This window comes from Kogia breviceps, chromosome 12 (genome assembly GCF_026419965.1).
Source record: "Kogia breviceps isolate mKogBre1 chromosome 12, mKogBre1 haplotype 1, whole genome shotgun sequence".
NCBI lineage: Eukaryota > Metazoa > Chordata > Mammalia > Artiodactyla > Physeteridae > Kogia > Kogia breviceps.
In genome coordinates, this window is record NC_081321.1 from 85,911,141 (window position 1) to 85,938,946 (window position 27,806).

The 27,806-nt window shown below is 36.2% G+C and overlaps 1 protein-coding gene across 7 annotated transcripts in view; it reads left to right on the plus strand.

The window, feature by feature from the left end:
• The window catches only part of HCFC2 (host cell factor C2), a 47,901-nt gene extending 21,531 nt beyond the window's left edge, over positions 1–26,370 (plus strand). The window contains exons 10-18 of one of the 7 annotated variants that reach the window (XR_010835896.1): positions 9,896–10,073; positions 13,200–13,403; positions 13,956–14,029; positions 15,944–16,081; positions 18,006–18,191; positions 19,031–19,316; positions 20,839–20,888; positions 21,959–22,034; positions 26,350–26,370. Coding sequence is in view for 3 of the 7 variants with exons in the window: in XM_067010003.1 (XP_066866104.1) it covers positions 9,896–10,073; positions 13,200–13,403; positions 13,956–14,029; positions 15,944–16,081; positions 18,006–18,191; positions 19,031–19,316; positions 20,839–20,888; positions 21,959–21,970 (1,128 nt within the window). In the remaining 4 variants the exon portion in view is untranslated. Of the gene's footprint in view, positions 1–9,895; positions 10,074–13,199; positions 13,404–13,955; positions 14,030–15,209; positions 15,292–15,943; positions 16,082–18,005; positions 18,192–19,030; positions 19,533–19,868; positions 20,912–21,958; positions 22,848–26,349 lie in introns of those variants that run through there. The other 6 variants (XR_010835897.1, XR_010835899.1, XM_067010003.1 and 3 more) reach the window with 6 other exon arrangements.
• The last annotated feature ends 1,436 nt before the right edge of the window (positions 26,371–27,806 follow it).

Sequence of the window (27,806 nt, forward strand, 5' to 3'; positions counted from 1 at the left end):
TATGTATATTTATATATATGTTTGGTTTTGGTTTTGGTTTTTTTTTAAATTTAGGTGGTACTACAAGGTTTATAATGAATAGCAATAGTTTCCTGCTCTGCTCTTACTTGCCCTTGATCCTGCCTCTAGAAACAACTACTTTCAAATATTTTAGCTCTCTTCTGGTATCTACCTTTGTGCTTTTATTTATTATTTATTTATTTATTTATTTAAAATTTTTTTTTTTTTTTTTTTTGCGGTACGCGAGCCTCTCACTGCTGCGGCCTCTCCCGTTGCGGAGCACAGGCTCCGGACGCGCAGGCTCAGCAGCCATGGTCCACGGGCCCAGCCGCTCCGCGGCATGTGGGATCCTTCTGGACCGGGGCACGAACCCGCGTACCCTGCATCGGCAGGCAGACCCCCAACCACTGCACCACCAGGGAAGCCCTACCTTTGTGCTTTTAAATAAAATCCTTGTGCTGCCACTTCTTGACTTTCTAGTTTTAGGTCAATTGTCTTTAGTAATGGAAGATGAAGATTTTATGATCTCTTAAAATATTGCCATTTCCTCCCCTTCCTCTTCCCACATCCTTTAAATATTTTTAGTTGAATCATTATTTGATATTTACATTGTGATGATGACATATTCATAGGTGAGCCATATAGTGTGCTGTGAGCATTGTTCCTTCTTCATGTAATTTTTTGTTTTTCTTGGCATCATCAGCTGCCTCACTTTTTCATTTGCTTGGTTTTCTTCTTGCCTATCATTAATTAATACTCAGATTCTCCAATAAAATAATAAAACTCCTCTCAAAATATTCAAACATATAAGGTAGTCTCTTTCTTCTTTCTTCACCACCCGCTGCCCCCGGAACCATTCCTCCCAGGGCCTCTGTCTTGATGCTCTAGTCTGTACTAATTCTTCTCTAAGTCTGCTACTCAGCTGTCAGATTAGAACTTCCATTTGTTTCATATTGGAAGTTTCTTTTACCTGTTGTCTGTGTTAGAGTCCATGTTTCTTGGTCTCATTTCATTCTCTTTCTTGGTGTTCTCCAGTAATTTCCTGAGAAAGGGTTTATGAAAGGTAAACTTTTTGAGATCTTACGTATGTGAAAATGCCTTTTCTCTGTTCACATTTGATTGGTAGCTTGGCTGTGTTATAGAATTCTATATTGGAAATGTTTTCCTTAGAAATGCAAAGGCATTTTCCTACTGTCTTTTAGCATTCAGTGTTGCTGTTAAGAAGCCTGTTGCCACTTGGATTCCTGATCGTTTATATGTGACCTAATTTTTTTTGTTTTAATCCCCAGTTCTCTGAAATTTCAACAGTGATGTACCTTAGAGTGTGTGTCTTTGCTTCGTTCACTGTGCTGTGCAGTCAGCGGGCCACATCATTCTGGGAACTCACGGCTTTCATTACTGATTATTACCTCCTTCCACATTCTCTTTCTCTTTTTTGGAAACTCCTGTTAATTGAATGATGGTCCTCCTGAACTAATCCTCTGATTTTACTTTTTATTTTCCATCTTTCCTCTGTTCTGCTTTCTGAAAAGTTTCTTCATTTATATTATAAATCTTCTATGCAATTTTTAAATATATTCAACCACATATTTAATCTCTAAAATCCTGCTCTTATTCTTTATTTCTTTTATGACATTTTATTTTTGCTTCATGAATGTAATATTTTCCCTTATCTCTTCAAGAATTATGCTTTTTTAAAAAAAATGGAGTTATATTCTGCTCTCAACATTATTCCTTTTTTTCAAGCTCCTTTTAAAATAATTTGTTTTGGTCTTGGACTTCCATGTTAGAGGCTGTTATCAAATGTCTGGTGATGCTTGGCTACCCTTTCATGTTTAAGTGAGGCATTAAAAATGAGCTTGGAAGATGTCTTAGTCCATTTGGCCTGCTGTAACAAAACACCATAGCCTAGGTGGCTTATAAACAATAGAAATTTATTTCCTGCATTTCTGGAGGCTGGAAGTCTGAGATCAGGGTGCCTGCATGGTAGAGTTCTGGTGAGGAACCTCTTTAGGGTTGCAGACTGCTGACTTCTCATTGTATCCTCACATGGTGGAAGGGACAAAGGATCTTTCTTGGGCCACTTCCTTTTTTTTTTTTTTAACATCTTTATTCGAGTATAATTGCTTTACATTGTTGTGTTAGTTGCTGCTGTATAACAAAGTGAATCAGCTATCCATATACATATATCCCCATATCCCCTCCCTCTTGTGTCTCCCTCCCACTGTCCCTATCCCACCCCTCTAGGTGGTCACAAAGCACCAAGCTGATCTCCCTGTGCTATGAAACTGCTTCCCACTAGCTATCTGTTTTACATTTGGTAGTGTATATATGTCAATTCCACTCTCTCACTTCATCTCAGCTTACCCTTCCCCCTCCCCATGTCCGCAAGTCCATTCTCTACGTCTGCGTCTTTATTCTAGTCCTGCCCCTAGATTCTTCAGAACCTTTTTTTTTTTTAGATTCCATATATATGTGTTAGCATACAATATTTGTTTTTCTCTTTGTGACTTACTTCACTCTGTATGACAGACTCTAGCTCCATCCACCTCACTACAAATAACTCAATTTTGTTTCTTTTTATGGCTGAGTAATATCCCATTGTATATATGTGCCACATCTTCTTTATCCGTTCATCTGTTGATGGACACTTAGGTTGCTTCCACGTCCTGGCTATTGTAAATAGTGCTGCAATGAACATTTTGGTCCATGACTGTTTTTGAATTATAGTTTTCTCAGGGTATATGCCCAGTAGTAGAATTGCTGGGTTGTGTGGTAGTTCTATTTTTAGTTTTTTAAGGAATCTCCATACTGTTCTCCATAGTGGCTGTATCAGTTTATATTACCACCAACAGTGCAAGAGGGTTCCCTTTTCTTCACACCCTCTCCAGCATTTATTGTTTGTAGATTTTTTGATGATGGCCATTCTGACCGGTGTGAGGTGATACCTCATTGTAGTTTTGATTTGCATTTCTCTAATGATTAGTGATGTTGAGCATCCTTTCACGTGTTTGTTGGCAATCTGTATATTTTCTTTGGAGAAATATCTGTTTAGGTCTTCTGCCCATTTTTGGATTGGGTTGTTTGGTTTTTTGATATTGAGCTGCATGAGCTGCATGTATATTTTGGAGATTAATCCTTTGTCAGTTGCTTAGTTGGAAAATATTTTCTCCCATTCTGAGGGTTGTCGTTTCGTCTTGTTTATGGTTTCCTTTGCTGTGCAAAAGCTTTTAAGTTTCATTAGGTCCCATTTGTTTATTTTTGTTTTTGTTTCCATTTCTCTAGGAGGTGGGTCAAAGAGGATCTTTTTGTGATTTACGTCAAAGAGTGTTCTTCCTATGTTTTCCTCTAAGAGTTTTATAGTATCCAGTCTTACATTTAGGTTTCGAATCCATTTTGAGTTTATTTTTGTCTGTGGTGTTAGGGAGTGTTCTAATTTCATTCTTTTACATGTAGCTGTCCGGTTTTCCCAGCACCACTTATTGAAGAGACTGTCTTTTCTCCATTGTATATTCTTGCCTTCTTTATCAAAGATAAGGTGACCATATGTGCATGGGTTTATCTCTGGGCTTTCTATCCTGTTCCACTGATCTATATTTCTGTTTTTGTGCCAGTACCATACTGTCTTGATTACTGTAGCTATGTAGTATAGTCTAAAGTCGGGAAGCCTGATTCCTCCAGCTCTGTTTTTCTTTTTCCAGATTGCTTTGGCTATTCAGAGTTTTTTGTGTTTCCATACAAATTGTGAAATTTTTGGTTCTAGTTCTGTGAAAAATGTCATTGGTAGTTTGATAGGGATTGCATTGAATCTGTAGATTGCTTTAGGTGGTATAGTCATTTTCACAGTGCAGTTTCTTCCAATCCAAGAACATGGTATATCTTTCCATCTGTTTGTATCATCTTTGATTTCTTTCATCAGTGTCTTATATAGTTTTCTGCATAAAGGTCTTTTGTCTCTTTAGGTAGGTTTATTCCTAGGTATTTTATTCTTTTTGTTGCAGTGGTAAATGGGAGTGTTTCCTTAATTTCTCTTTCAGATTTTTCATCATTAGGGTACAGGAATGCAAGAGATTTCTGTGCATTAATTTTGTATCCTGCTACTTTACCAAATTCATTGATTAACTCTAGTAGTTTTCTGGTAGCATCTTTAGGATTCTCTATGTATAGTATCATGTTATCTGCAAACAGTGACAGTTTACTTCTTCTTTTCCGATTTGGATTCCTTTTATTTCTTTTTTGTCTCTGATTGCTGTGTCTAAAACTTCCAAAGCTATATTGAATAATAGTGGTGAGAGTGGACAAACTTGTCTTCTTCCTGATCTCAGTGGAAATGGTTTCAGTTTTTCACCATTGAGAGCGATGTTGGCTGTGGGTTTTGTCATATATGGCCTTTATTATGTTGAGGTAAGTTCCCTCTATGCCTACTTCCCGGAGAGTGTTTATCATAAATGGGTGTTGAATTTTGTCGAAAGCTTTTTCTGCATCAGTTGAGATTATCATATGGTTTTTATCCTTCAGTTTGTTACTATGGTGTAACACATTGATTGATTTGTGTATATTGAAGAATCCTTGCATTCCTGGGATAAACTCCAGTTGATCATGGTGTATGATCCTTTTAATGTGCTGCTGGATTCTGTGTGCTAGTATTTTGTTGAGAATTTTTGCATCTGTGTTCATCAGTGATATTGGCCTGTAGTTTTCTTATTTTGTAACATCTTTGTCTGGGTTTGGCATCAGGGTGGTGGTGATCTCATAGAATGAGTTTGGGAGTGTTCCTCCCTCTGCTGTATTTTGGAAGAGTTTGAGAAGGATAGGTGTTAGCTCTTCTCTAAATGTTTGATAGAATTCACCTGTGAATCCATCTAGGTCCTGGGTTTTTGTTTGTTGGAAGATTTTTAATCACAGTTTCAATTTCAGTGTTTGTGATTGGTCTGTTTATATTTTCTATTTCTTCTTGGTTCAGTCTCGGAAGGTTGTGCTCTTCTAAGACTTTGTCCATTTCTTCCAGGTTGTCCATTTCATTCACATATAGTTGCTTGTAGTAATCTCTCATGGTCCTTTGTATTTATGCAGTGTCAGTTGTTACTTCTCCTTTTTCATTTCTAATTCTGTTGGTTTGAGTCTTCTCCCTTTTTTTCTTGATAAGTCTGGCTAATGGTTTATCAATTTTGTTTATCTTCTCAAAGAACCAGCTTTTAGTTTTATTGATCTTTGCTATCATTTCCTTCATTTCTTTTTCATTTGTTTCTGATCTGATCTTTATGATTTCTTTCCTTCTGCTAACTTTGGGGTTTTTTTGTTCTTCTTTCTCTAATTGCTTTAGGTGTAACGTTACATTGTTTATTTGAGATTTTTCTTGTTTCTTGAAGTAGGATTGTATTGTTATAAACTTCCCTCTTAGAACTGCTTTTGCTGCATCCCATAGGTTTTGGGTTGTTGTGTTTTCATTGTCATTTGTTTCTAGGTAATTTTTGATTTCCTCTGATTTATTCAGTGATCTCTCGATTATTTAGTAGCATATTGTTTAGCCTCCATGTGTTTGTATTTTTTACAGTTTTTTTTCCATAATTGATATCTAGTCTCATAGTGTTGTGGTCAGAAAAGATACTTGATATGATTTCAGTATTCTTAAATTTCCCATGGCTTGATTTGTGATCCAAGATATGATCTATCCTGGAGAATGTTCCATGAGCACTTGAGAAGAAAGTTTATTCTGTTGTTTCTGGATGCAATGTCCTATAAATATCAGTTAAGTCCATCTTGTTTAATGTATTATTTAAAGCTTGTGTTTCCTTATTTATTTTCATTTTGGTTGATCTGTCCATTGGTGAAAGTGGGGTGTTAAAGTCCCCTACTATTATTGTGTTACTGTCGATTTCCCTTTTCATGTCTGTTAGCATTTGCCTTATATATTGAGGTGCTCCTATGTTGGGTGCATAAATATTTACAATTATTATATCTTCTTCTTGGATTGATCTGTTGCTCATTATGTAGTGTCCTTCTTTGTCTCTTGTAATAGTCTTTATTTTAAAGACTATTTTATCTGATATGAGTATTGCTACTCCAGCTTTCTTTTGATTTCCATTTGCATGGAATATCTTTTTCCATCCCCTCACTTTCGGTCTGTATGTGTCCCTAGGTCTGAAATGGGTCTCTCTTGTAGACAGCACATATATGGGTCTTGTTTTTGTTGTTGTTGTTTTGTTTTTTTTGCGGTACACGGGCCTCTCACTGTTGTGGCCTCTCTTGTTGCGGAACACAGGCTCTGGACGCACAGGCTCAGCGACCATGGCTCACAGGCCTAGCCGCTCCGCGGCATGTGGGATCTTCCCGGACCGGGGCACGAACCCACGTCCCCTGCATCAGCAGGCGGACTCTCAACCACTGCACCACCAGGGAAGCCCCAGGTCTTGTTTTTGTATCCATTCAGTGTGCCTGTGTCTTTTGGTTGGAGCATTTAATCCATTTACATTTAAGGTAATTATCGATATGTATGTTCCTATTCCTATTATCTTAGTTGTTTTGGGTTTGTTATTGTAAGTCTTTTCCTTCTCTTGTGTTTCCTGCCTAGAGAAGTTCCTTTAGCATTTGCTATAAAGCTGGTTTACTGGTGCTGAATTCTTTTAGCTTTTGCTTATCTGTAAAGGTTTTAATTTCTCCATCAAATCTGAATGCGATCCTTGCTGGGTAGAGTAATTTTGGTTGTAGGTTTTTCCCTTTCATCACTTGAAATATGTCCTGCCACTCCCTTCTGGCTTGCAGAGTTTCTGCTGAAAGATCAGCTGTTAACCTTATGGGGATTCCCTTGTATGTTATTTGTTGTTTTTCCCTTGCTGCTTTTAATATTTTTTCTTTGTATTTAATTTTTGATAGTTTGATTAATAGGTGTCTTGGCATGTTTCTCCTTGGATTTATCCTGTATGGGACTCTCTGCACTTCTTGGACTTGATTGACTATTTCCTTTTCCATATTAGGGAAGTTTTCAACTATAGTCTCTTCAAATATTTTCTCAGACCCTTTCTTTTTCTCTTCTTCTTCTGGGACCCCTATAGTTCGAATGTTGGTGCGTTTAATGTTCTCCCAGAGGTCTCTGAGACTGTCCTCAGTTCTTTTCATTCTTTTTTCTTTATTCTGCTCTGCGGTAGTTATTTCCACTATTTTATCTTCCAGGTCACTTATCCATTCTTCTGCCTCAGTTATTCTGCTATTGATTCCTTCTAGGGAATTTTTAATTTCATTTATTGTGTTTTTCATCATTGTTTATTTGCTCTTTAGTTCTTCTAGGTCCTTGTTAAATGTTTCTTGTATTTTCTCCATTCTGTTTCCAAGATTTTGGATCATCTTTATTATCATTACTCTGAATTCTTTTTCAGATAGACGGCTATTTCCTCTTCATTTGTTTGGTCTGGTGGGTTTTTACCTTGCTCCTTCATCTGCTGCATATTTCTCTGTCTTCTCATTTTGCTTAAGTTACTGTGTTTGAGGTCTCCTTTTTGCAGTCTGCAGGTTTGTAGTTCCCATTGTTTTTGCTGTGTGCCCACAGTGGGTAAGGTGGTTCAGTGGGTTCTGTAGGCTTCCTGGTGGAGGGGATCTGGTGACTGTGTTCTGGTGGATGAGCCTCGATCTTCTCTTTCTGGTGGGCAGGACCGCATCCAGTGGTGTGTTTTGGGGTGTCTGTGAACTTAGTTTATTAGGCAACCTCTCTGCTAATGGATAGGATTGTGTTCCTGTCTTGCTAGTTGTTTGGCATGGGGTGTCCACCACTGGAGCTTGCTGGTCATTGAGTGGAGCTGGGTCTTAGCGTTGAGATGGAGATCTCTGCAAGATCTCTCGCTGATTGATATTACGTGGGGCCAAGAGGTCTCTGGTGGTCCAGTGTCCTGAACTTGTCTCTCCCACCTCAGAGGCTCAGGCCTGACACCCAGCTGGAGCACCAAGACCCTGTCAGCCACACAGTGTTGGCGTTCACCATCAGGAAAAGGGGGTGCTCATGCACTGCTGATCCACTTGTGAATTTTTCAAGTTTTTGTGAAAACAATCTAGCACAATCTGTTTTAAAAAAACCAACAAAACTCTTGGGCCACTTTTATAAGGCACTAATCACAGCCTAAAGCTTCTTCCTAATACCATCACCTTGGGGGTTAGGTTTCAACATATAAATTTGTGGGGGACACAGACATTCAGACCATAGCAGCTGTATGCATATGGGCATGCTTGATTAGTAGACCTTAATGAGGGTTTTTGAGTGAGGATCCACAAATATCAGTATCTTTTCTTGTGGAACAGTGGGTTTCCCCTGAGACTTCTCCAACCTCTTGCTTAAGGGCTCTAAGCCTGGCTATCAGTATCCTGGGAACTTAATGCAGAGAGGGCAGTGTCTCTCTGTTCAGTATGCAGACTTTCACTTAATCCCATTTTCAGTATCGGTGCCCCTCCTCCATCCTCACCAGAGAGACTCTGTACCACGGTCCAGAGACTCCCATTTTAATCTTTCTACCTATCTACCTTCTTCAATTCGAATGGAGGTGAGGAATCTGTCTGCCTTTGTATGCTGGAAGAGCAGAGCTGGGGCTGAAGACACTTTTTATATAGTCTTCCATATGATGGTCCTCTGGTGTTCTGCACTCTGCACTTCAGCCTCCAAAGAACCTGATGCCCCCAGTTTCCAAGCCTTTCTGGGCTCTTCAGCAAAAACGGTTCACCTCTCAGTGACTTTCTACCTACAAGCACTTAGCTTTAGCTTTTTCTGCTTTATAAAGCCATACCTCATTTCTTGCACTTCGCTTTACTGTGCTTCCCAGATAGTACACTTTCACTACACTGGGTAGTGAAATAAACTTAGGGTCAAATTCTAGCTCTGCTACTTGCTGGCTGCCTGACCCTGGGTGTGTTATTTAAGATCTCTGAGTCTCATTTTTTTCCATCTGTAAGCTAGGGATGATATTATCCAATTTATAGAATTCTTATGAAGATTAAATGAGATACAGACTTTATAACTATGTAGCACAAGGCCTATCACATAGTATAATGCTCCTTAATGGCTGTGGCTGTCATCGTCACATTAGAAGGGAAGTAGAGGGCATGGACAAGTATCCTTAAGTTATGAGAAATTATAGTTGATACAGTTATAATTGACATTAAAGTTGGAGACATAAAAGTAACAAAAAACATGTAATGAAAAAGAGGCAACGATATTGGGGTATTTGAATGAAGCGAGATCGCTTTTATGGTTCAGTAGGCCTATAATTATTGCTATATAATAACTGATTTTCACATTGATGATTTGAATTATCAAAAGGTTTAAATGTGTTTGTTATAGTGTCTTTAAGAAGACAAACAGAAATGTAATTAGGAAGACTCCTATCTAGAATGTTTAATGGTGAAGAATATTGATATGTATGTATTAAATCTTGAAGCCTATATGGAAAACTCAGTCATATAGAATAATTCATATGCTTGAAGATTTCATATAACTGAGATTTTTCTCTTAGGAGTCGTAAAATCTTTAATGTACATGTCTGATCTTGTTAAGAAAATTTGAATGTTAAATTCAGTATCTTTGGTGTTGTCACCTATGTTACATATGTATTTACTTGACTACTAACTACCACTTGTAAAAATGTAGATTTTTTTTTTTTTCCCTCAAAATGTACTGTTCCTTTTCCCTTCAGAACTGGTCTTTTGAGAATGAATGTTAAGTGGAAAGAAATTGTTTTCTTAAACTATTATAAAATTTAAAGAATAATCCTGTACAAAAATATTATTTAAACTGTTTTGTATTTTGGAAAATTTATTTTCAAAACATTTATGTTGTAAATTATTTTGCTTGTTTTTTACATGTATTTCTATTTAATTGAACATTACTTGCTACAATAAATTATTTTATTTCTTGTAGATCAGTGATACAATGAACAGTGCAAAATCTGAACATACAGCTATGAAAGGAACTTCACTGAAAAACAAACCAGAACTCAAAGCATCAACTGATTCTAATGCCACTTTACATTCATCTTTGGCAACTAACGCTTCTAATCATAACAGTTGTGTGGTGGATATGCTAAGGAAAAATGAAGGTATAAAGATGGCATTCTAAATAAAACTTAGGCTTTTTATAATAATGGTAGAAAATTTTAGAGTCTTTGAAAAAGTAAATGTTACATGGTTTGGATCCATTTTCAAAATATAATATATACCTACCATATTGACCCTAATTAAAATGATGTCAAGATACCAAGCAAGAACTTACCTGAATAGTAAAGATTAGTTATTAACTACAGAATTTAAATGAGGCGAGCTCTTGTGTACCATTTGAGATTGGCCAGTGTGTTCAGTATCACTGTTCCATTACCCTGTTGTCCTAGCACTTATAACTATCTGCAGTAATTTATTTGGGGCCAGGATTTTGTCTGTCTTGTTCACATAAAGTTCTCCAGCACCCAGATTCATGCCTGGTAAATAGTAGTCACTTAATAAATAAATAAATATCTGTTTACCAAGTAACTGGATTATCCTCAGAAGGTAGTTCATGTATGAAACTTGATTAGCCTGTTGAATTCATGGTACAGCTTGTAATTTGGTGATCCTTATATTTTAAAGTATTTAATTTGAATATTCTGATACCATTTGAGATATATTAAGTGTTGCCTCTGATTTCATTGTCTAAAATTATTTTATAAATCTCATTCTGATATGTCCCTGACATAGGAATATGTGGTTTTATTTTTAATTTGAAAAAATTAAAACCGTAACATATTCAAGGAAAATAATTTCCTATAGTTTTTCTAATTTTATTATTTGCGGAAGAGGAGAGCACTTTTGTTGATTTCCTGATGTAAGGAAATCATTTGGTCAAAAATTATAAAAGCTTGGTCTTGGATGTCAGTTTAAATTTCTTTTTTATAGTGATTTTCTATGTCTATCATATAAAGAAGTTTATACTCTTGAAAACAGATATGAGCTTTGAGATTTGAGAATCTTAATGTACTCTGAATCCTACTTGTAAGTCAGTTTAGATAAAATTAATATTAGTAAAATGGAGAAACAAGAGTGGTTGCACAATGACAGTATCTGGCACATAGTAGATATTCAAATGTGTGAATGAATGGTTACCCAATTTCAGGTTAACAAGAGGAGATTGGGCTTTTTCTCTGTAGGTTGGAGTAGCTGATATGTTTCTTTCTTTTTTTTTTTCTGTATGTTTCAAAAGTGAAAGAGTGACATGATTAGTTGTGGTTTTTAAAATTAATTTATTTAATTAATTTATTTTTGGCTGCGTTGGGTCTTCGATGCTGCACATGGGCATTCTCTGGTTGCGGCGAGCGGGATCTACTCTTCACTGCAGTGCGTGGGCTTCTCATTGTGGTGGCTTCTCTTGTTGCAGGGCATGGGCTCTAGGTGCGCAGGCATCAGTAGTTGTGACATGCAGGCTCAGTAGTTGTGGCTCGCAGGCCCTAGAGTGCAGGCTCAGTAGTTGTGGCTCACGGGCTTAGTTGCTCCACGGCATGTGGAATCTTCCCAGACCAGGGCTCGAACCCATGTCCCCTGCATTGGCAGGCAGTTTCTAAACCACTGCACCACCAGGGAAGCCCCGCTATTAGTTTTTGTTTTTTTATTTTGGAAAGGACATTCTAGCCTCACCATCAGGAAGAGTTATAATAGGAAATGGTTGGGAGACTCGTTAGGAGGTTCTTTTAGGACTCCAAGAGATGCATAGAGACTAAAGCAGTGGGTGGGATGGAGAGGAGAGAATACATCAGTTCAGAGACCTTTAGAAAGTAACACGTATTAGACTTGGAAACTGGTTAGATATGAGAAATAAAAATGAGTTGAACATAACTCCCAGTTTTCTGGGTTGGACATTCAGTTGTTGATGATACTCTTCATCAAGATAGGAAATACAGGAGCAAGAACAGATTTGGGGATAAGATAGGTTCAACCTTGAACTTACTGTTTTTGAGGCACTTGAGGAACATATTGGTAAAGATTTCTAATAGGCAGTTGGATACTTAGGTTTGGAGTCTACGAGGCAGTTCTTGGCTGGAAGTATAAATTTAGAAATTAAGAGTATCTAAAATGTAAGCTCCGTAAGAGCAGGGACCTTGTCTGACTTGTTTACTGCTGGATTCTCAGGACCTGGCACTGCACCTGGGACATGTATTTGAGAGATGTATAATTCGTGAATGGTAGCTAAAACAACAGGAAAATATGCAAGGGGAGAAAAGAAAAGGCTTAGAAACACCTGCATTTAAAGAGTCATTTGAAGAAGAGAAGCCAGCTAAAGAGATTGAAAAGACATTCCAAGAAGGTTAGGAGAAAAGATTGGTATCATATTTTTTACCTGTATAGTGGGCATCGCTGTTTATGACTATGCATTTATGATGTATGCATGAGTGAATACAAGTCATAGACAGAAACAGTTTCAAAAAAGAGTATGTGGTCAGGATTGTTTACATTGCAGAGAAGTCAAGTAAATGAAAATAGATAAGAATCCCTTAGAAATAAGTATCCCTTGACATTTGTCAGAGCCGTTTCATTAGAGTTGTGTGATGGATCAAATTTGGGGAGGTCAAGGAAGTAGAGATTGCTCTAAAGGAAATTAGCGAGGGGAGATGGTAACTGGAGAATACTTGTTTATAATGTTTATAGACTGAGGGCCAAAACTACTGAAGAAGAATTTGAAAACCCCAATAAGAAAGGAATGATTGATAAAAGAGGGTCCCAAAATATGCAGAAGGAATGGGACCAAGAGCACAAGAGAATAGATTAAACTTCCTTAGGAGAGAAGTCATCATCTGAAATGGAAGAAAGGACAGAGGGGCTGGGCACAATCATAAATACATTTCTAGTTTAGGACAAGAGAAGGCAGAAAATTGGTGGCATTCATGCCTGATCACCTTTTTCTTTTTCTAAAATGGGAGGAAAGGCCATTTGATCTATGACTGAGTAGAGTTCAAGAACAGTGATTCAGTGTTTACAATGGAAGAAGGAGCTGAGAAGTTGTAAATCTGTTATGGCTATAATGCACTTTATTTTTCTAGACATTTTATGCCTAATGGTTTAAGTCATATGACTGACTTCGTGTTGCTCACATTTATGATTTTAAAATTGAAAATGCCAAGAATTGGGTGACAAGAACTACAAGATACAGCAGTTATTTGCAGGTGTTATGTTAATAATTATTCCTTTCCCTTTAATTTTAGGTCCTCACACTTCAGCAAATATAGGTGTTCTAAGTAGTTGCCTGGACTTAAGAACAGTAATCCCTGAAACTTCTGTATCCAGTACTGTTTCCAACGCACAAACTATGGTAACCCAGCAGACCATTAAAACTGAATCATCCAGTACAAATGGGGCAGTTGTTAAAGATGAAACTTCACTCACAACATTCAGTACCAAATCTGAAGGTTTGAAATGTGTTTCACATACTGTATTTTGAACCATTTTTGTATATAAATTCATCAAACGTATTTGTTTTAGATGGGAATTGCATTTCATCTTGGATTGAATCAAATATAAAAAGATAAGGCATTTCAGTTAAAATCATTATATAATATGTTCTCTGCTACCTTACATAAAATAGTTAAATTAGCACACACTGTAATACAATCAGAATGTATCTTTCCTACCATGAACTTATTCTGCAAATTTTTTTTTTTCCTTAGAAAAGATTAGTTCTAGGCTATGGAGTGACAATTCTCCCAGCTTGATTGATTTCTGATTTTGTAAATTCTTTTTATTCTTTTGCAATAGGAATTGTGTTTCATGTTTGGTGAACATTCTCTGAAGTTCCATCTAGTCATCAAATCCTTGAAAAATGAACTTTGTGAATTAGTTCAAGTTAGAGGGTCCATATTTCCAATTATTGTGATTTTTTGTATGTTTATAAATTATATTTTAATATGTCTGTTTGATAAGTGATTATGTAAGTCTTATCTGATGAATTGTTTAATTTTTAGTTGATGAAACATGTGCATTACCTGCAACTAAGATCAGCCGTGTAGAGGCACATGCTGCAGTGATGCCATTTTCTGTAAGTATATTACCTGGAGATGATATATGTTTACAGACGGTTAAATATGCTTTAAATGCTGAGCACCTTCAACATAAATTCAGGAAAAGACTCGGGTATCCTCTAGTCATTATTTGACATAGATTGAAAAGTGAAGGGTTAAAGAGGAAACTGTTCACAGTATAATGTTAAGTGGAAAACTGTGGACAAAAAATAATATATATACTGCATTCCCAATTTTATTAAAAACACACACAGTGCGTACATTCACACTCTTACGTGAGTCCTCACACGTCTGCACTACGATGCTAGATGACTTTCTTCAGGTTGTGGGGCCAGAGATAATTTTCACTTTCTTCTTTATGCTTTCAGGATTTTTCTGTAATAAAATGTTACTTTCATAATCAGAAATGTGTGTGTATACATACATATGTATATATATTGAAATTACATTAATGGTTTAAAGAGTAAAAGGACGTGTCATAAAACATAAAACTTGAATGGCTTTATTGCTAGCTACTTAATAGGAGAACAACAGAATATTGCAATACTGAGTCAGGCATACCTGTGGGGTATCCCAACAATCTCTGACATTGGGTTTTTTGGTGGAAGGCCAGAATTAGTCTGCCTGGTACCAAATTTAAATGCTAGGAATGTGCCTCACAAATAGTATAGATTGTTTCACTTAGATGAATACATGTGTTTGTATATATCTGTAAATTTATTTTTTAAATTCTCAGTTATTTTAACTGTATTGCTATGAGCAAGAGTTTTTATTTGACCTAAAATTTACCTTTTAGAATCTTCAAGATTAGTCTATAGTTTTAGTTTTCTTTCAGTCATGATTTTATGGCTTTTGATTGTGTATTTACCTTCATCAGCTTTCACCTTTCCAGAATGTTAAGTCCCAGTGTTCTTAGACTCTTCTCAGAGAAGAATTCTTAAGATGAATTTTTATCTCTTAAATCTGTTTTGCAATGCATCAGCCAGAGTGGTATCTGTTATTTCAGTTGGAGCCAGTTGTTTTATAAAAGTTGTTGAAGAGAGTTTTTACAACTTTAAAATGAAAACAAGTTTAAAAGCTATTCCTTTTCTAAAAACCTTAAAGACTCTTCTGGTTAGCTCACTTTGTCATGTGTGATAGCCTGAGTAACAAGTAATGTGAATTATAAGCATGTACCTCTGCTGTTATATATTCAAGACAGAAATAAATAACTGAAGTGCACATTTGTTTTGAGCTTCTGGAAACAGTGTCTCATTTATAAAGAAGATGGCTTAAAAAGGTTAGTTCCAGGGATAAGTATAATTCACTTATCACTAAAAGTAGCTTAAGGTAGAGAAAGTTTATTAGTCTTAAAGCAAGGTAAAAATGTAAAACTGTTTAATCTGTTCCTCTTTAGTATATAATAAATTATATTCAAATTGCATTTTAGTTTTGAACATTTTTTCTCCTTTTAGGTTTGGAGAATCACAGGTATTTCAAGTGCAAAGATCACTGAATTTCTGCTAGTTGTTTTTGAATCTAGAAATAAGCCAGCTTGGAATGAATTTTTCCTTATTTGCTCCTTTTGGAGTAAGTTGTAGTGTCACATTAAAGGGATTATTACATTTTCTGAGAGAGTCTCTGAAATGACAGTGTTCTATAAAACAGCTGGCATTTTAACGTATCACTGATTGGAAAGCATGCTAACTCCAGCTAGGTTGATAGCACAGAGCTACTGACTTGGAGAATGCCCGTCACTCCCTATGTTTGAATTGGCAACCCTGTTTCACTGTCAGTTAACCTAATATGTTAAGAGTTTATTTACGTATGAGCTATTAATTGTGGTGTTTACCCATATACCTACTTGTAGATCACTGCATGGATTATTAAATCTTGAAATTTCTTGTATGTTCATTAAGAGTCTTCATAAATCTTTCTTTCTCTGAAATTAGAAAGAGACTCCTTCAAATCCAGTGACCACAATGAAAGCAGGAGAACAACAGTGGTGTGATGTAGGAATTTTTAAAAATAATACAGCTTTGGTGAGCCAGTTTTATTTGCTGCCAAAAGGGAAGCAAAGCATCTCAAAGGTAGCTATTGACATACTTTCTACACTGTTAGTTATAAGCCTCAAGAATGAGATTTAAAATAATAATCCTGATTCAGGACATTTGAATGAGTGAAATTGAGATCTGTTTACAATCTATAATTGAGAGTTCTATATATAGTTATCTTGCATTCTTTTTTTTTTTTTTAAGATGTTGGGGATAGGAGTTTATTAATTAATTTATTTATTTTTGCTGTGTTGGGTCTTCATTTCTGTGTGAGGGCTTTCTCCAGTTGTGGCAAGCGGGGGCCATTCTTCATCGCGGTGCACAGGCCTCTCACTATCGCGGCCTCTCTTGTTGCAGAGCACAGGCTCCAGACGCGCAGGCTCAGTAGCTGTGGCTCACAGGCCTAGTTGCTCTGCGGCATGTGGGATCCTCCCAGACCAGGGCTCGAACCCGTGTCCCCTGCATTAGCTGGCAGATTCTCAACCACTGCGCCACCAGGGAAGCCCCTATATTCTTTTTTAAGACTCTTTTTATATAATATATCACAAGCAGGTTATTTTTAAAAATCTCATAGAATCACTGGGCTGGATTTTGAGTCATAAACGATATGGTCTGGCCAGTACAGATAAAGATTTTTTGAAATATGTCTAGTTTTGTTACCTGGTGTGTTTAAAGAATGTTTAAAGAACATTTTTTTACTTAGAACTTTTTTTATTCCTAATTTCACAGTTTAAAAAATTTTAAAACCCCTACACTATTGAATATAGTCTAATTTTCCCTTAATTTTGAAGTCCCTTAAAGAGGACCTCATATATATAGATGAGACATTAACCCTCTAAGAATTATGAAATAGATAACAGCTCCAAAGCATGTTGAACTAATTTTTTTCCGGAATGGGAAATCTCAGAGAGGGAATTGCCAAAGAAATACATATTCAGTTTGAACCTCCCAAAGATCTTACTAGTGGGGAATATATCATTTATCATTATATTTTCGTTTCTCTAATATTACCTCTGGTGTCTCACTTTTACATACTGAATTCTTCCAATTCTTGACAAAAATAGATATCTTAGTAAATAGTTTGTTGGTATTATGCCTAACAAAATTTCTAGCTGTAGTTTGATTTCATATACATGGAAATATCCTTATCTAAGGGCCTAGTAGCTATCTGTTTTTCCCAAAAGAAAGAACAGAACATAAAATTTAGAGCCAGTAAACTTGAATTTGAATAATTAGTTCCAGCACTTGACAGTGTGACATTGGACAAGTCACTTGTTTAACCTTGCTGAGACTCAGTTTCCTCATCTGTGAAATGGACATGACCTAACTCCCTTAAAAAAATGGGATGGTACATTGGCACTACCTGTCTCACAGTGGTGTAGTGAGAGTTAGGGAGAATATATAAAACTTGTTTGAAAGTTGTAGATGTTATGATCTTCTTACCCAGAGTATGCAGTCCAGTTATTTAATTTAACATTTTTTCAGCATCTGCTGAATATTAATTATTAAAACGCTCTGTACTACGTGCTAGTCATTCCTTTTCTATCAAGTTTGCTAGCCTATGTCCAGAGGGTATTGTTCCTGGCTAGACTGTTTGACAGTAAATTTTCTGAGATTTCTACTCCACATTAAGTTTACATGGAGATAGTTGTTACCTTGTTTATAGTGGTCAGTTTTTTTCTATCTCCATACTCTTCATGTGCAGAATGCCCTTATATTTCTTTTTATAACCAGTAATTCTCAACTGGAAAGGCACTTTTCCTCTGGATGAGAATCACCAATTTATGGGCTTAGTTACTTTTGTTTTGGGGTGGGGGGGTTCATTCCATATATGAAAGAGGAAAATAAATAACGTGAACTACAACCCTAAAACATAATTCATTCTTTAAAAGTTTTATCATTTAATGAAAAAATAATTAATTGCATCTTTTCTTTGACTTTTGCGTATATTACATTTTAGATAGGAAATGCAGACGTACCTGACTACAGTTTACTTAAGAAACAAGATCTTGTTCCAGGCACAGGATACAGATTCAGGGTTGCTGCTATCAATGGTTGTGGAATAGGCCCTTTCAGCAAAATCAGTGAATTTAAAACTTGTATTCCCGGTTTTCCTGGAGCTCCTTCTGCAGTCCGAATTTCAAAGGTGAGACATCAGGTCAAGACTTAATGATTTAAATTACTGAAACTTTGTACATGAAGTAAAACTATCAGTTTAGAGATTCTTGTTAGTGTCTGATGAAATGAGAGGTATCTAAAAGGGATAGATTGAAAATTTTAAAAATATTTTTCTCTAATCATTCATGATATTTTTAAGGACCAAAATTTCAAGCAGAATTACAGCATCCAAATTTTAGAAAGTCAGGGAAATCTGTGTATGCTTCTTTTTTTTTTTTTTTTTTTTGCAGTACGCGGGCCTCTCACCATTGCGGAGCACAGGCTCCAAATGCGCAGGCTCAGCGGCCATGGCTCACGGGCCTAGCCGCTCCACGGCATGTGGGATCTTCTCAGACCGGGGCACGAACCCGTGTCCCCTGCATCGGCAGGCAGGCTCTCAACCACTGCACCACCAGGGAAGCCCTATGCTTCTTAATATTAGCTTTGTTCTTGTTATTATGGAACCAAAAAGTTTTGTGCTGGAGAATTTTAATAGAACACATTTAATTGGATTATATTTTATTCTAAGGTCCTACCCCTATTTAGAGAAGATAAGGTCTGCTTTCAGATAAGAAAAATCCCTTTCTTGGGGTAGTACAGGCGGACTTTTAAGCCTAGTTATGTCTTTTAAAAGGGCATGAATTAAACACTGTAGATCCAATTAAGGTTAGTTTTTAAAAATCAACAATAAAAGTTGCAACATCTAATGCAGTTACTTTAGTGAAAAGCATCTTGTGTTCTAAAGATAGACTCAACATAATAAGTGATATTAGAGAAAATTCAGAATTTTTACCTGTTTTTGTTTTTGTTTTTCCCCTGCTCTTCAAGAGTGTTGAGGGTATCCATCTTTCCTGGGAACCTCCAACTTCACCTTCTGGAAATATTTTGGAATATTCAGCCTACTTGGCTATCCGCACAGCACAAATACAAGATAATCCAAGTCAGCTTGTGTTTATGAGGATTTATTGTGGTCTAAAGACATCATGTATAGTAACTGCTGGGCAACTTGCAAATGCACATATTGATTATACATCCAGGCCTGCCATTGTGTTCAGGATATCAGCAAAGAATGAAAAGGGATATGGACCGGCTACACAAGTTCGATGGCTTCAAGGTAACAATAAAAAAGCACCTTTAAATTGATTTTTTTTTAACTGAAGCTATTGTGATGATTATTTATTAGTAACTGGTTTTGGAGATTTGTCATTTAAAAGAGTATTCTCTGACTGTATTTCTAGCAGTTATGAATTTGAGTTTGTAAGTTGTTCTTAAAATGTATTTGCTCAATTCTAGATCCAAATAAAAGTAGAAAAGAAGTAAAGCCTCTCTGAAAACTAGTATATGAATTTTTCCTTAAAGTTATAGCTCTTTTATAAAGGAAAATAGTAAAATTAAGATAAAAGCTAGAAGGCTTTATTACTCCAATATCTTTTATAAAGGCCATGTAACTCAGTCATCCTAGAGTTATTGAGATGATTCTAGTAACTGGCTGTTGTACACTGTGCTGTCTTATATAGTAAATGTTCTCTACATTGTAAAGGCCCTGTCTTTGAGTACTCCCTCTAACTATTCTATATGAGCAGTGGTCCTCTAACAACTATCTTCTACTGGATAATATTTGTAATACTGATTTTAGTAGCCATTTGATTCATTTCTTTATCTACAGTTAGCACAGAGCTTAAGAAATTTAAAAAAGAGGCAAGTTCAGAAATCTGCTTTTGAATTTTCATCATTTTCCAAGAGTCATGGCAACATACAAAAAGAATAATGGGTTTTCTTGATTCATACCAGGTTGGTATATTGGAATATATTTTTGGCCAAAGCACTTAACTTATCTGGCCCTCAATTTCCTGATTAATAGATGAGGGAGTTAAAAGAGTTTACCTTTAAGGTCCCTTTCAGCAGTAAAATTCTTTATGTTCATCAGAAGTAAAGTATATCCCTAAACATTTTAACATCTGTCTCAATGGATCTAATTTTGCTTTTGCTGAAATTAAAATGTTCATAGTTTAAAATTCAAAGTTAAAGTATGTCCTTCTTACTGAAGAAAGAAAGAAGCACCTTAACTGGACATGAGTTTTGAAATAGTGTTTTAAACATTTGTAAGATTTTTGTAAATGCTCTAAATGTTTTATTTTTGCATTGTTTTTACCTTGAAATTGTATAAACTTTTTTACAACTGAAATATAAGCATTAGACAGCTTACTCAGGTTCCATTACAACCTTAAAGATGCATATAGGCATTATGGATACTCTGCTACAGGTAACTTGTTTTAAACCTTTTAGACATTTCATGGTTCCACTGCCTATTCGATTCTGGAATGAATATACAGAGCAATAATTGCAGAAAAGATATTTCAGACTAAGAGCTGCAGTAACTGCAGGGGCACAGGTCTGTCGTTTTATACCATGTAACCTTATGCCAGTTTAGGTTGACTGAGTAGCTATGTCCTCAAACTTCATGTATAATACTCCAAGCAAAGATGGATTTAATTGTGCAGAATTGATATATATGTATGTTCCAGTTACTAATTTAAAAGTGTATAGAATATTTTAATATATAATTTTTGTAAAGAACTGGGATTTTTATACTACAGTATTTGTAATTAATGTGTCTCACTAATTTTCTCTTGAAGAAAATATGCAAACTGTTAGACACGTAATGAGTGATTTCCAAACTCTAAAGGTAAAATAAATGCACTACTGTGGTGTTGTTAGAATAGCTTTTTTGTGGCTCTATGAATCCTTAATCTTTAAATGTGTACTTTACAAGCAGTGTTTACAAGGAGCTTCTCTGGTTTGTTATCCCAGCCCTCCCTTGGTGAGAGCTTCATTCTGCATTTGTTTAACTCATATGCTTTGCTTCTGGCATATGCTTGCTTTTTGCACTAGTAGAATTTTAACTTACCTCATTATTATGTTTGTAATCATTTGTGTAGCTTCCATAATATGTCTGATATAGGCTAAAGAAGTACTTAACCAAAGTTAAAATAAATGGTAAGCAATTTTGCACATATTAAATGCTAGGGTTTGTTGTGTATATGTGTGCGTTTAGTTATAAAAAGAATAAGAATGGAAAGTTATAGTAAGTATGTGTTTCAAGCCCAATCATTTTAATGATCTATTTGCTTTATTAGGAAAAGGTCTGGCTTTTAACCCTTTATTTTCTGCATTAATTAACAATTTGCATCTTGAAGCACTTCTCTTAATGACAAGGAATAAGTTGACTTTAAGCAAAGAATAGAATATTTGTTTGAGTGTGTACATTTATACCTACTTAATATTTTGTTTAGTTTACTTTGTTTAAATATCTCTTCTAGACTAGGAGGTGAATATGAACCTGTGGTTCTAAAATATGTCTTATTTTCTAGAGAGAAAGGCAGTCTTTCTATACCAAGGGATTTGTTAAAATAACAAATGTTTTTACTTTGAGAATCAGCCCAGTTTCTTACCATTTTTTCACATTTGTACATTAAGTAGTAATCACATTTATCTCTTTGATAAATGATTGGTGACTGAAAGACGCCATTAGGAAATCTCTGTGGCTTTGACATTAATAGTTAATAAGAGATCATTGAGCTATGTGTTTATGAATAGAATGGATTGGGATAAGTAACAAGAGAAGTGCATTTAGCTTCTTATGATTTGCACATTTTCTAAGTGAAGATCCCTTTGTGTAGCAGTGGGTTATAACATGCAGGTATCTTTCACAAGAGGATTTACCCTGAGTTAAATTACTTTCTTTACTCCTCCCAGCTGGATAAGTAATTCAGATGTACAAGTCTTTGTGCCATAGTCCTCTTCCTGGACTCTGCAGATTTGGTTCACATAGGTAATAAAACGATTTTGCTGTTGCATGCTCTTAGAATTATGTTTTCTAAAATATTGTGTTGGCTTCATTTTAGTTTAGTAAACTGTTTGGCAACTTAACTAGAAATAGGGTATTATAAACTCACTTTTATCTGCATTAAAAAAAAAACAGAAATAATCCGATTGCATGTATGAGGGCCCCCTGCCCTATAACCCAATTGCATAAATATAATCATCTGTAAGAAAGTGAAACTGTTGATCCATTATTTCAAAGACTTGTAGGCTAGCAAAGATTTGTTCCAGTTAGATATATGGTCTACTATAACTGGAGATATTTTTATTTTTGAAAATTGCAGCACTTGTAGCACAAAAATAACTTGTAACATTGGATATGAAGAGATTATTAGTATTTAAAATTACTGTAGTCATCTGATCATAAATGAAGTAGGTTACAAAATAGACTTGGTCCTTGACCATTTAAGGTATAACTGACGGTTATGTTTTCCAAGACTAATTTTAGGCAGTTTTATGTATTGTGTACCAATGACATGTAAAATAAAGCACCTTTTCTACTATAAGCAATTACAGGTGTTATTTATTTTGAACTATATGGAAGAAAAATTAGTGGTGGCAGAGTAAATCTTCAGAAATGCTGATGTTGTATCATTCACTTAAAATGATATAGGCAGGCTCATAAAGAATGAACTGTGTCTAAAAACTTGTTTATTTTTAGTGGATTGTGTTTGGGAGTCATTTTCTGATAGAAATGTAAAGCCTATCTAACCTTTATTGTAACTAAACTAGTATACTTGAAAGTAAAAAAGCAGATGGCTCCAAGAAACAGACTAAATTTGTTGTCACCTTTTTTTGGTCTTTTTTACTCTGAATTTTTTTTTTCTTTATGCTTTTCACTTTAATTCATAGCAGCCGGTCTTCTGTCCTACTACTCCATCAAAATGGCTGTAGCAGAGGTCAGGGATAAGGTCTCATTTCCCAAATCCATTGAATTCTTTCATTGTACTTAATCTTGTCATTTGAAACTTTAACCACTCCCTTGACACTTTCACATTTTTAAAGTTTCTCTTGGACTGTGCTCTTTTTATGCACCTCCTCCTGTCTGCAGTTCCCTTTTCCACTCCCACCTGTCCCCATTCATATCTTCAAGATTTAGGTAAAGGTCACCAACCTGCTGAAGCCTTTCCTGACATACTTCATTTCTAGGTAGATTTGACCCCTTTTTCTTACGCCCCCACTGTCCTTTGTTCAGTCTTCTGTCACAGCAGCCTAAAGGCCCTTGCTCCCTTACTCGTTAGTGTTAGCGATGTTATTCCTCTCCCTCTGCCAGATGGTCAGAGACTGGCTCTTTATCTCTCTTCCATATCAGCCATTTAGCTGCTACTTGAATGTTTTAACAAATGATTAAAGAAAATTGCACCTTTACATCTCTCTCCATACTCTCACTCCCCTTCTCAAATTGGGTCAAAGTGAGAGGGAGGCTTTGAAAGGGAAGGAGATTTTAGCAGATTTAATAAGCCTCTGGAGGAAATAAAAGCTCAACCTTTGTCTTACCCTACCCTGCTGTTACTTAGGTTCCTAAGAGAAGTTCTGGGATGAGTAAGAGATATGTCACATATTTATTAGGCTAAAAGGGATTTAATATGGGTGTGTATAGATCTCAAGAGGAATTCTTTGATCTAAAAAGATCTGAGAATTTAGTGAGACTGGTGGGCATTGCTGGATAATGATTTTTAACATTGGATGATCAGGAAAATGAGCTAAAAATATTTCCAAAGTCAGTGTCTCTGATTTCCATATAGGAAAGCCATGGACAATTGTCTAACTTTAGAAGAAGCTACCTACCTATTTAATATGTAAGCACAGGGAGCTGCTGGAGGACACAGAGCACCAGCATTAGAACCTCACTGGGGTCTGTCAGGTCACTGTTGTCACCTCTAAGCTTACAGGACAAAGGATTCTTACACTACTGGAAAACAAGATGACATTGCCACACCTTCTTTCCAAGTTTCCCAGTTATAGTTGGGAGTCCTTATACTTATATATTTCTGTAACTCAGAAAAAGACTTTTTAAAAATCATGCCTGGAAAAACATGAACTACAACATTCTGGGGAGAAACAATTAATTCTATAAACCAAATGATGAAGGAAAAAGCTCTACCAGCCTCCTTATTCACAATAGATCTCTATATCTTCTATTTCTATAACTATATAAGGTAGCATCTAGTGTTTGTTTTTGAGCATAGAGTAACTGTCCGCTAGTAAGTCATCATGGTCCAAGAAATGTCCACCTCTGACCAAGAGGATTATCCATTCCTCCTCTGAAAAGATGGACAGAAAGTTCCCTACGAGCTTGAGAAAAGCTCCCTCCCTATTTCTCTGTTTCTTATTGGAGAAGGAGGACAAAGCTACAGGTATAATAATTACATCCAATTTAACAAAGTTGTGGGTGTGCCACTTAAGGTGTCGTAGCCTGTAAGAGAGGGGGCAGGGCTCTGGAGGTCCCGCCAACTGCTTGATCCAAAATCATCCTGCTGCCAGTAGCGGTTTAGCACCTCCTGGTGGCATTGTCCATTCCAGCTTACATATGGGTAAGATTTTGGGTCTTTTGTAACAAGCAGCCTAGGATTTTTAAAATAGCACAACGATGTCTGGAATTTTCTGAATGTTTGGAACCTAGTTGAAGAGATTGGACCTGAAGGATACACTGTCTGCTCTCCATTTCCTGAGCATGTATTGCCAGCCATTTGCTGCCGGGCCTAGTCTGCCTCTTGCACCACCTCCCTAACCCAAGATAATAACTTTAGCCTGCCTTGTTGGGTACGAGGGATGGATCCAATGTTTCAAGATCTTTTTTTTCCAAATTTCTAAATTGTATACCAAAATGTATAGCTAATCCCCTGAATCAGGTGAAAATGTACCTTAACTGTGCCTTGTTTAATTTGCAAAATGGCACTGCTGGTGATGACCCTGGCAAAGATATGATTGCAAAATTGTTATGACACTTGTGACCAACCTGGCCACCTCTTATTGACCAACGTGGAGAAACAGTCAATAGCCACCATGCACTTCCTGTATGTTTGGATTGCTTAACACATAAATGCACTATTAGGAGAATGTGCCACAGGGAATTTGTACTTTTGGAAGTCCATAGAATTCAGTAAAGAGGCAGTGTCTCAGTTTATTTTGTGATTTCTATCACCTATCATTTCATTCTCCACTTTATACAAAGAATTATATACCCAATGAACAACATAACCAACTCACCAGGATCATGCCAGTGGCCGAACAAACTTGGCAGAGCAGTGCTATAATACTGCCATCTCGTTAGATCCTAACTCTCTGGGAACCTAGTTAACTTCTGTGAAGAATAGCCCATACTCATCCCTATTTCCATATTATCATGTACTTCTTCCCCACCAGTTACAATAGTTGCCTGATACGCAATGCAGAACAGTGGCTGAAATAATCGGATGTTCCCTCTCTTTGTTGATGAAGTTATATCACGTAACCTTATATCCTTTTTCTTTTACAATGTTTGTTGAGAATAAATAAAATGATCACACATGTCCTCAGTCTTCAGCTTGAGAACTAGAATACCCTCAGATGTGTAGAATTACCCCCACTCTGTCTTCCCTCCCCACATACCACACGAGGTAAACATTATTCTGGATTTTTTGGTAATAATCCCCATGTTTTTATTTATGGCCCTGCCATCTATATTATGTATCCCTAATATATTATTTAGATATACCCGTTTTTGAACTTTTATGTAAATGGTATCATGCTATATGTATTCTTCTGTGACTTTTTTCTGACACTGTTTCCGAGATTCTTATCCACGTTTATGCATTAAGTGTATTTCATCTTTTTCACTACTGTATAGTATTCCATCGTATGACTGTACCACAATTTATCTACTCCTCTGTTCATGGAGATGTGGATTGTTTTCAGTTTTGGGCTATTCTGAATGATGCTGCTAGTGAGCATTCTGCCATTTACAGTGTAAGCTCCGTGTGGGCAGGGATTTTGTCTTCTTTGTCTGATTTTGTCTGTTTAACACATTCACAATGTCTAGAACAATGCTGGCACATGGTAGATGCTTAATAAATATTTGAGGAATGAGTGAATCCTTGTACATGTCTCCTGGTGCACATGTGCAAGAGTTCTCTAGGGCAGTTGTTTTCAAAGTATGGTCGAGGGACTCTTGAGGTCCCTGAGACCCCTTCAGGGGAGTCCGTGAGGGCAAAAGCATTTTCATAAGAATACTAGACATTATTTGTCCTCTTCACTCTCATTTTTCACTTTTAAATGTTTTCCAGATATATGATGACATCATCACTCTGACAGCTTATCAAGTGTGTACCTATATATTTTTGTTTCGAAAATGCCTGTTTTAATTTCTAATATGGTAAATTTTGGTAACTATAGCCCACATGAACAACAGCTCTTTGAGGTCCTCCAGTGGTTGAGTGTCATTGCAAACACTTATATCTTAGCAAACACTTAATCTTGACTATCTTTTTTGTTTGTTTTTTTTTTTTTGGTGGTACGCGGGCCTCTCACTGCTGTGGCCTCTCCCGTTGCGGAGCACAGGCTCTGGACGCACAGGCTCAGCGGACATGGCTCACGGGCCCAGCCGCTCTGCGGCATGTGGGATCTTCCCAGACCGGGGCACAAACCCATGTCCCCTGCATTGGCAGGCAGATTCTCAACCACTGTGCCACCAGGGAAGCCCCTTGACTATCTTTTGTATTTGCCAATTGGATGGCGATTGTATAGTATCTTCCTGTGGGTTTAATTTGCATTTCCCTGATTACTAATGAAACTGAGTGTTTTTTTGTACATGAATGTGTTTCCTCTTCTGTGAAATACCTATTCATGTCTTTTTTGCCCATTTTTCTATTGGGTGTGTGTCTTTTTTTTCATTGATTCATATGATTTCTTTATATATTCTGGATGCCAGTCCTTTGTCAGTTAAACATGTTGTATGTATTTTCTCCCAGTTTGTGTATTATCTTTTGTGATTGTATTGAATTTATTGATTAGCTTGGAGAAAATTTATATCTTTTCAGTAATGAGTCTTCCCATCCAAAAACATTGTGTATTTCTCCATTTGGTTTTCTTTTAATATCTGTCAATAAACTTTAACAATTTTTCTCCATAAAGGCCTTCATGTCTTATATTAGTTTTCTTTCTGGGAGTTTTACATATTTTTTAATGCTGTGGTAAATTTCTTAAAATTACACTTTGTATTCTAAGTGGATGTTGCTGATTATAGATATTTTGTTGCTATGTGTTGATTTTGGGTCCAGCAACCATGCTAAATTTTTATTAGTTCTAATAATGTATCTAGATGTCTTTCTGAGTTTTTTATATAATCGCATCATCTGAAATGGTGGCAGTTTTCTTCCTTTCTGGTCCTTCTACCTTTTAAAAGGTTTCTTCTTACATTACAATCTTCTTACATTTCTGTACTTGCTAGGACCTGTAGTACAACGCTGAAAAGAACTGATAGTGAACATCCTTGTCTCGGCCCCAATTTAAAGGGAGTGCTTTCGACATTTCAGTTGAGTATTTTTTTTTTCCCCACAAATGGCCTTCATCAAGTTAAGGAGATTCTCTTCTATTTCTAGTTTGCTAATAGTTTTATATGAATGAATGTTGAATTTTACTGAATGCTTTTTTCTCATCTATTTAAATGGTTAAATTGTTTTTTCTTTTAATGTTAATGTATTAAATTATGATAGTTGATGTTTTAATATTGAAACAATATTTA